Here is a 10,160-nt window from a genome sequence, read left to right on the forward strand (position 1 = left end):
CACAGCACAGACACACAGCCTAACACTGACCCACAGCACAGACACACAGCCAGACACTGACCCACAGCACAGACACACAGCCAGACACTGACCCACAGCACAGACACACAGCCAGACACTGACCCACAGCACAGACACACAGCCTAACACTGACCCACAGCACAGACACACAGCCAGACACTGACCCACAGCCAGACACTGACCCACAGCACAGACACACAGCCTAACACTGACCCACAGCACAGACACACAGCAAGACACTGACCCACAGCACAGACACACAGCCTAACACTGACCCACAGCACAGACACACAGCCAGACACTGACCCACAGCACAGACACACAGCCTAACACTGACCCACAGCACAGACACACAGCAAGACACTGACCCACAGCACAGACACACAGCCTAACACTGACCCACAGCACAGACACACAGCCAGACACTGACCCACAGCACAGACACACAGCCTAACACTGACCCACAGCACAGACACACAGCCAGGCACTGACCCACAGCACAGACACACAGCCAGACACTGACCCACAGCACAGACACACAGCCAGACACTGACCCACAGCACAGACACACAGCCTAACACTGACCCACAGCACAGACACACAGCCAGACACTGACCCACAGCACAGACACACAGCCTAACACTGACCCACAGCACAGACACACAGCAAGACACTGACCCACAGCACAGACACACAGCCTAACACTGACCCACAGCACAGACACACAGCCAGACACTGACCCACAGCACAGACACACAGCAAGACACTGACCCACAGCACAGACACACAGCCTAACACTGACCCACAGCACAGACACACAGCCAGACACTGACCCACAGCACAGACACACAGCAAGACACTGACCCACAGCACAGACACACAGCCTAACACTGACCCACAGCACAGACACACAGCCAGACACTGACCCACAGCACAGACACACAGCCAGACACTGACCCACAGCACAGACACACAGCCAGACACTGACCCAGAGCACAGACACACAGCCAGACACTGACCCACAGCACAGACACACAGCCAGACACTGACCCACAGCACAGACACACAGCCTAACACTGACCCACAGCACAGACACACAGCCAGACACTGACCCACAGCACAGACACACAGCCAGACACTGACCCACAGCACAGACACACAGCCAGACACTGACCCACAGCACAGACACACAGCCAAACACTGACCCACAGCACAGACATTGACCCACAGCACAGACACACAGCCAAACACTGACCCAGAGCACAGACACACAGCCAGAAACTGACCCACAGCACAGACACACAGCCAAACATTGACCCAGAGCACAGACACACAGCACAACACTGACCCACAGCACAGACACACAGCCAAACATTGACCCAGAGCACAGACACACAGCCAAACACTGACCCACAGCACAGACACACAGCCAAACACTGACACACAGCCAGACACTGACCCACAGCACAGACACACAGCCAAACACTAACCCACAGCACAGACACACAGCACAGACACACATTGACCCAGAGCACAGACACACAACCTAACACTGACCCAGAGCACAGACACACAGCCCAACACTGACCCACAGCACAGACCCACAGCCAAACACTGACCCACAGCACAGACACACAGCCAAACACTGACCCACAGCACAGACACACAGCACACACACAGCACAGACCCACAGCACAGACACACAGTACAGACACAGCACAGACCCACAGCACAGACACAGCACTGACACACAGCACAGACCCACAGCACAGACCCACAGCCCGACACTGACCCACAGCACTGACTCACAGCACAGATACACAGCACAGACCCACAGCACAGACACACAGCCAGCCACTGACCCACAGCACAGACCCACAGCACAGACCCACAGCACAGACCCACAGCACAGACACACAGCACTGACACACAGCACAGACCCACAGCACAGACCCACAGCCAGACACTGACCCACAGCACTGACTCACAGCACAGATACACAGCACAGACCCACAGCACAGACACACAGCCAGACACTGACCCACAGCACAGACCCACAGCACAGACCCACAGCACTGACCCACAGCACTGACCCACAGCACAGACCCACAGCACAGACACACAGCCAGACACTGACCCACAGCACAGACCCACAGCACAGACCCACAGCACAGACGCACAGCACAGACCCACAGCACAGACCCACAGCACAGACACACAGCCAGACACTGACCCATAGCACAGACACACAGCACAGACACACAGCACAGACACACAGCACAGACCCACAGCACAGACCCACAGCACAGACCCACAGTAGCTCTCTGGGGTAAACCCAGACAGGTGTGGTGTTTGGAAAATGCAGCAGGCTGTCAGGTCTGTTAGGTCTTAAGGATAATGATTCTGGATCACTTAGGGAACCAGCCAGCCAGCCAACCAACCAGGTAACCAACCAGCCAACCAACCAACCAGCCAGCCAGCCAGGCAACCAACCACCAGCCAGGCAGGCAACCAACCAACCAACCAGGCAGGCAACCAACCAACCAGCCAGCCAGCCAGGCAACCAACCAACCAGCCAACCACCAGCCAATCAACCAGCCAGACAGCCAGCCAGGCAACCAACCAGCCAGCCAGCCAGGCAACCAACCAACCAGCCAGCCAGCCAGCCAGCCAGCCAGGCAACCAACCAGCCAGCCAGCCAGCCAGTCAGCCAGCCTTGCAACCGACCAGCCAGCCAGCCTTAATGTAATATAATAACCTCTTTGTTTAGTAGGTCTAGGATCAGTCATCATCTGATCTGGTTAAACACTTGTTGGGTGTTTAAGGAACAAACTACAACACCTATGTCCCCTTCTCATGGTAATAATATGTCTCTCTAACTCTACTCATTGCCTTAGACTTGCATTTGCATGTTTCTGTTGCTATAGAAACATGAGGAAAAGGGGTGGAGTTGTTTTTCTCATTTGCATGTTTCTGTTGTTATAGAAACATGAGAAAATTGGGGTGGAGTTGTTTTTCTCATTTGCATGTTTCTGTTGTTATAGAAACATGAGAAAATTGGGGTGGAGTTGTTTTTCTCATTTGCATGTTTCTGTTGTTATAGAAACATGAGAAAAAGGGGTTGAAGTTGTTTTTCTGACTGTTGAATTGTGAACCATCTGAATGTTGTTTTATAGAACAGTCAGTTTGATGTTGACTGACTGTTGACAGACTGTACACCACAGTACAGGGCCTGTGAAGCAGGCTACTCCAGGTCAACTACCATATCATTAAAAACCAACTGGTGATCTCCAGGACTGGGCTGGAGGTCAGTCACTTCTAACTGGTGGTCTCCAGGACTGGGCTGGAGGTCAGTCACTTCTAACTGGTGGTCTCCAGGACTGGGCTGGAGGTCAGTCACTTCTAACTGGTGGTCTCCAGGACTGGACTGGAGGTCAGTCACTTCTAACTGGTGGTCTCCAGGACTGGACTGGAGGTCAGTCACTTCTAACTGGTGGTCTCCAGGACTGGACTGGAGGTCAGTCACTTCTAACTGGTGGTCTCCAGGACTGGGCTGGAGGTCAGTCACTTCTAACTGGTGGTCTCCAGGACTGGACTGGAGGTCAGTCACTTCTAACTGGTGGTCTCCAGGACTGGACTGGAGGTCAGTCACTTCTAACTGGTGGTCTCCAGGACTGGGCTGGAGGTCAGTCACTTCTAACTGGTGGTCTCCAGGACTGGGCTGGAGGTCAGTCACTTCTAACTGGTGGTCTCCAGGACTGGGCTGGAGGTCAGTCACTTCTAACTGGTGGTCTCCAGGACTGGGCTGGAGGTCAGTCACTTCTAACTGGTGGTCTCCAGGACTGGGCTGGAGGTCAGTCACTTCCATCGGAGAGGTATAATGGTTCAATCTCACTAAGTAGGTGAAGTGATCGGTCACTCACCTCTCTGCTCTTCCCGTGTCTCATCCTCCTCCACTTCCTGAATCAGGATCTTCTTGCTTTTACGTGCCGTCTCCGGTTGACACTGGATTAGTTTCTTATCCACCTCAACCAGAAGTTTCTGTGGGCCAGGATGTGTGACGGAAAAGCAGAAAAGAAGACTTGGGAAATAGTTGATCCCATTGTTCCATTAGATTGAAAACACAGTCAAACAACATGTTATGCAGATGAAGACAGGTTGATACAACAGGAGCACCAGTCGATTCAGGACTTCCTGGACGTAACGTTCCTTTGAAATGTGACACGACTGAAGACTTAAGTCCAAATCCTTCATTCCAGGCCTGACGGTCACTACGGTAACGTCTGATGGTCGCTACGGTAACGTCTGATTGTCGCTACGGTACCGTCTGGACGGTCGCTACGGTAACGTCTGATTGTCACTACGGTAACGTCTGATGGTCGCTGACGGTACCGTCTGACGGTCACTACGGTAACGTCTGATGGTCGCGGTACGGTCACTACGGCAACGTCTGACGGTCGGTACTGACGGTCACTACGGTAACGTCTGACGGTCACTACTGTACCGTCTTACGGTCACTACGGTACAGTCTGTTGAATAAACAGGAGTCCTGACGGTCACTACGGTAACGTCTGACGGTCACTACGGTAAAGTCTGATTGTCACTACGGTAACGTCTGATTGTCACTACGGTAACGTCTGACGGTCACTACTGTACCGTCTGACGGTCACTACTGTACCGTCTTACGGTCACTACGGTACAGTCTGTTGGATAAACAGGAGTCCTGACGGTCACTACGGTAACGTCTGATGGTCACTACGGTAACGTCTGTTGAATAAACAGGAGTCCTGATGGTCACTACGGTACAGTCTGATGGTCACTACGGTACAGTCTGATGGTCACTACGGTACCGTCTGACGGTCGCTACAGTACCGTCTGACGGTCGCTACAGTACCGTCTGACGGTCGCTACAGTACCGTCTGACGGTCGCTACGGTACCGTCTGACGGTCACTACGGTAACGTCTGTTGAATAAACAGGAGTCCTGACGGTCACTACAGTACCGTCTGATGGTCACTACGGTACAGTCTGATGGTCACTACGGTACAGTCTGATGGTCACTACGGTAACGTCTGTTGAATAAACAGGAGTCCTGGTGGTGTCATTCATTTTGTGGAGGGAACAGAATGGTTAAAGTAACTTGTGTTGTGTGTGTGTGTGGTGTGTGTGTGTATGTGTGTGTGGTGTGGTGTGTGTGGTGTGTGGTCTGGTGTGTGTGTGTGGTGTGTGGTGTATGTGTGTGTGCGTGTGTGTGTGTGCGCGTGTGTGTGTGTGGTGTATGTGTGTGTGTGGTGTGTGTGTGTGTGTGTGTTTGTGTGTGTGTGTGGTCTGGTGTGGTGTGTGTGTGAGACACTAACAGTAGCAGTGATGTTCTGTGGTTCGGTCTGCAGGACGTTCCTCAGGTCTTCAGCCGCCCTCTGATAGTTCCCCTGTTGTTTCAGCACTGTGGCCCTGCGGAGGAGAGCTTTAAAACACAACGCTGTCAGTCAGGGACATGAGCTTTAAAACACAACGCTGTCAGTCAGGGACATGAGCTTTAAAACACAACGCTGTCAGTCAGGGACATGAGCTTTAAAACACAACGCTGTCAGTCAGGGACATGAGCTTTAAAACACAACGCTGTCAGTCAGGGACATGACATGGGCTTTAAAACACAACGCTGTCAGTCAGGGACATGAGCTTTAAAACACAACACTGTCAGTCAGGGACATGACATGGGCTTTAAAACACAACGCTGTCAGTCAGGGACATGAGCTTTAAAACACAACACTGTCAGTCAGGGACATGACATGGGCTTTAAAACACAACGCTGTCAGTCAGGGACATGAGCTTTAAAACACAACACTGTCAGTCAGGGACATGACATGGGCTTTAAAACACAACGCTGTCAGTCAGGGACATGAGCTTTAAAACACAACGCTGTCAGTCAGGGACATGAGCTTTAAAACACAACACTGTCAGTCAGGGACATGAGCTTTAAAACACAACACTGTCAGTCAGGGACATGAGCTTTAAAACATAACGCTGTCAGTCAGGGACATGAGCTTCAGTCATACCTTTCATATTGTCTGGCTCTATCTCTAGTGGGTCAGTACCTTTCATATTGTCTGGCTCTATCTCTAGTGGGACAGTACCTTTCATATTGTCTGGCTCTATCTCTAGTGGGTCAGTACCTTTCATATTGTCTGGACAGTACCTTTCATATTGTCTGGCTCTATCTCTAGTGGGGCAGTACCTTTCATATTGTCTGGCTCTATCTCTAGTGGGGCAGTACCTTTCATATTGACTGGCTCTATCTCTAGTGGGACAGTACCTTTCATATTGTCTGGCTCTATCTCTAGTGGGTCAGTACCTTTCATATTGTCTGGACAGTACCTTTCATATTGTCTAGCTCTATCTCTAGTGGGTCAGTACTTTTCATATTGTCTGGCTCTATCTCTAGTGGGTCAGTACCTTTCATATTGTCTGGACAGTACCTTTCATATTGTCTGTCTCTATCTCTAGTGGGACAGTACCTTTCATATTGTCTGGCTCTATCTAGTGGGTCAGTACCTTTCATATTGTCTGGCTCTATCTCTAGTGGGTCAGTACCTTTCATATTGTCTGGACAGTACCTTTCATATTGTCTGGCTCTATCTCTAGTGGGACAGTACCTTTCATATTGTCTGGCTCTATCTCTAGTGGGTCAGTACCTTTCATATTGTCTGGACAGTACCTTTCATATTGTCTGGACAGTACCTTTCATATTGTCTGGCTCTATCTCTAGTGGGTCAGTACCTTTCATATTGTCTGGCTCTATCTCTAGTGGGTCAGTACCTTTCATATTGTCTGGACAGTACCTTTCATATTGTCTGGCTCTATCTCTAGTGGGTCAGTACCTTTCATATTGTCTGGCTCTATCTCTAGTGGGACAGTACCTTTCATATTGTCTGGCTCTATCTCTAGTGGGTCAGTACCTTTCATATTGTCTGGACAGTACCTTTCATATTGTCTGGACAGTACCTTTCATATTGTCTGGCTCTATCTCTAGTGGGTCAGTACCTTTCATATTGTCTGGACAGTACCTTTCATATTGTCTGGCTCTATCTCTAGTGGGACAGTACCTTTCATATTGTCTGGCTCTATCTCTAGTGGGTCAGTACCTTTCATATTGTCTGGTCAGTACCTTTCATATTGTCTGGTCAGTACCTTTCATATTGTCTGGCTCTATCTCTAGTGGGTCAGTACCTTTCATATTGTCTGGTCAGTACCTTTCATATTGTCTGGTCAGTACCTTTCATATTGTCTGGACAGTACCTTTCATATTGTCTGGCTCTATCTCTAGTGGGTCAGTACCTTTCATATTGTCTGGCTCTATCTCTAGTGGGTCAGTACCTTTCATATTGTCTGGCTCCATTTCCAGTACCTTCTGACAGTCGTTGAGGGCATTGTGCCAGTGTTGCAGTTTGATCTCTGACTGGGCTCTGTTGTTGTAGCCGGCTACGGTTGGTACCACTGACAGACTCCTGGTGAGAACGAGACATGGAGAGAAGAGAGACGGACCTCATTTAGCAGTACTGAAGACTGGCTATTGGATGAGACCTTCCCACCAAGGGCTTGAGTAATATAAACATTGAATAAGGAATTATGACAGAGCTCCACTAGTATCTCTATGAATATAAATGTATCTCTATGGTTTAAAGCTGAACTCAAGACAAAGGAATTAAACCCATTGAATATGCATTCACTAAAAGATACTAGCATCAACTTAGCTTGACGGTAATGACCATCCCTAAAGCCTCAAAGTGAGATAGCTATTAGTGTTAAGTTATAGGGTCTGACCTTGTATAATACACCACAGCTTCCTCATAGTCGTTGGCCTTGAAGGCCTCGTTGCCTTTATCCTTCTCACGGTTGGCAACGAGGACTTTCTCCTGTTCAGTCAACGCTACAAGAACATACACATTCTATCAAGATGACTGAGCAAGAATAGTCAAATAAAGACCTACTTCAAAATGTACATGAATTCACGATATAACTACCGAACAACACAATTCATTTATTTACACTTTGTGTAACTGTTAAAACTAAATAGCATCTCTGGGACACTAATGACACAGTCGAATGAGAAACAAATATATCTTTCACCTGTTGTATCCATTTTGCTCCTGATTTTTGGATGTCTAGAGTTTACAATTGCAGGGGGATCCTTTTTTGTTAAATTTCCATCAATTTTATCACACTCCTTGTCGACATCAAACCTGCAATACAGAGTGATAATATTGATAATATGGTCTTTTATCAGGCTCCTTGTCGACATCAAACCTGCAATACAGAGTGATAATATTGTCTAGGCATGATTCCTGGATCCCATACACGAATTACACAGCAGGAAACAACTACAGGTCTTATTCTATATAATCAGGAAAACTACACTGGTCTTATTCTATATAATCAGGAGGTAGAACCTTCTAGACTCACTGGTCTTATTCTATATAATCAGGAGGTAGAACCTTCTAGACTCACTGGTCTTATTCTATATAATCAGGAGGTAGAACCTTCTAGACTCACTGGTCTTATTCTATATAATCAGGAGGTAGAACCTTCTAGACTCACTGGTCTTATTCTATATAATCAGGAGGTAGAACCTTCTAGACTCACTGGTCTCATTCTATATAATCAGGAGGTAGAACCTTCTAGACTCACTGGTCTTATTCTATATAATCAGGAGGTAGAACCTTCTAGACTCACTGGTCTTATTCTATATAATCAGGAGGTAGAACCTTCTAGACTCACTGGTCTTATTCTATATAATCAGGAGGTAGAACCTTCTAGACTCACTGGTCTCATTCTATATAATCAGGAGGTAGAACCTTCTAGACTCACTGGTCTCATTCTATATAATCAGGAGGTAGAACCTTCTAGACTCACTGGTCACATCAAATATAATCAGGAGGTAGAACCTTCTAGACTCACTGGTCTCATTCTATATAATCAGGAGGTAGAACCTTCTAGACTCACTGGTCTCCATTCTATATAATCAGGAGGTAGAACCTTCTAGACTCACTGGTCTTATTCTATATAATCAGGAGGTAGAACCTTCTAGACTCACTGGTCTCATTCTATATAATCAGGAGGTAGAACCTTCTAGACTCACTGGTCTTATTCTATATCAGGAGGTTATTCTATATAATCAGGAGGTAGAACCTTCTAGACTCACTGGTCTTATTCTATATAATCAGGAGGTAGAACCTTCTAGACTCACTGGTCTTATTCTATATAATCAGGAGGTAGAACCTTCTAGACTCACTGGTCTTATTCTATATAATCAGGAGGTAGAACCTTCTAGACTCACTGGTCTTATTCTATATAATCAGGAGGTAGAACCTTCTAGACTCACTGGTCTTATTCTATATAATCAGGAGGTAGAACCTTCTAGACTCACTGGTCTTATTCTATATAATCAGGAGGTAGAACCTTCTAGACTCACTGGTCTTATTCTATATAATCAGGAGGTAGAACCTTCTAGACTCACTGGTCTTATTCTATATAATCAGGAGGTAGAACCTTCTAGACTCACTGGTCTTATTCTATATAATCAGGAGGTAGAACCTTCTAGACTCACTGGTCTTATTCTATATAATCAGGAGGTAGAACCTTCTAGACTCACTGGTCTTATTCTATATATAATCAGGAGGTAGAACCTTCTAGAAACTCACTGGTCACCATTCTATATAATCAGGAGGAAGCACCTTCTATAAACTCACTGGTCTTATTCTATATAATCAGGAGGTAGAACTTTCTAGACTCACTGGTCACATTCTATATAATCAGGAGGAGGTAGAACCTTTTAGACTCTCTGGTCCCATCCTATATAATCAGGAGGTAGAACCTTCTAGACTCACTGGTCACATCCTATATAATCAGGACGTAGAACCAGGAGGTTTTAGACTCTCTGGTCCCATTCTATATAATCAGGAGGAAGAACCTTCTATAAACTCACTGGTCTTATTCTATATAATCAGGAGGTAGAACCTTCTAGAAACTCACTGGTCCCATTCTATATAATCAGGAGGTAGAACCTTCTATATACTCACTGGTCTTATTCTATATAATCAGGAGGAAGAACCTTCTAGAAACTCACTGGTCCCATTCTATATA

At 47.4% G+C, this 10,160-nt stretch overlaps 1 protein-coding gene across 1 annotated transcript in view; it reads right to left on the reverse strand.

Moving 5' to 3' along the window:
- The window catches only part of LOC112218030 (sperm associated antigen 1b), a gene marked incomplete at its 3' end in the record, with an annotated part of 56,714 nt that extends 48,372 nt beyond the window's left edge, over positions 1-8,342 (reverse strand). Inside the window, 5 exon segments of the mRNA XM_042313110.1 lie at positions 3,945-4,062; positions 5,378-5,484; positions 7,395-7,525; positions 7,842-7,947; positions 8,148-8,342. Of these exon segments, the coding sequence (XP_042169044.1) occupies positions 3,945-4,062; positions 5,378-5,484; positions 7,395-7,525; positions 7,842-7,947; positions 8,148-8,319 (634 nt within the window).
- Positions 8,343-10,160: the final 1,818 nt, after the last annotated feature.

The sequence above is a fragment of the Oncorhynchus tshawytscha genome, unplaced genomic scaffold, assembly GCF_018296145.1.
Source record: "Oncorhynchus tshawytscha isolate Ot180627B unplaced genomic scaffold, Otsh_v2.0 Un_contig_850_pilon_pilon, whole genome shotgun sequence".
Taxonomy (NCBI): Eukaryota; Metazoa; Chordata; class Actinopteri; order Salmoniformes; family Salmonidae; genus Oncorhynchus; species Oncorhynchus tshawytscha.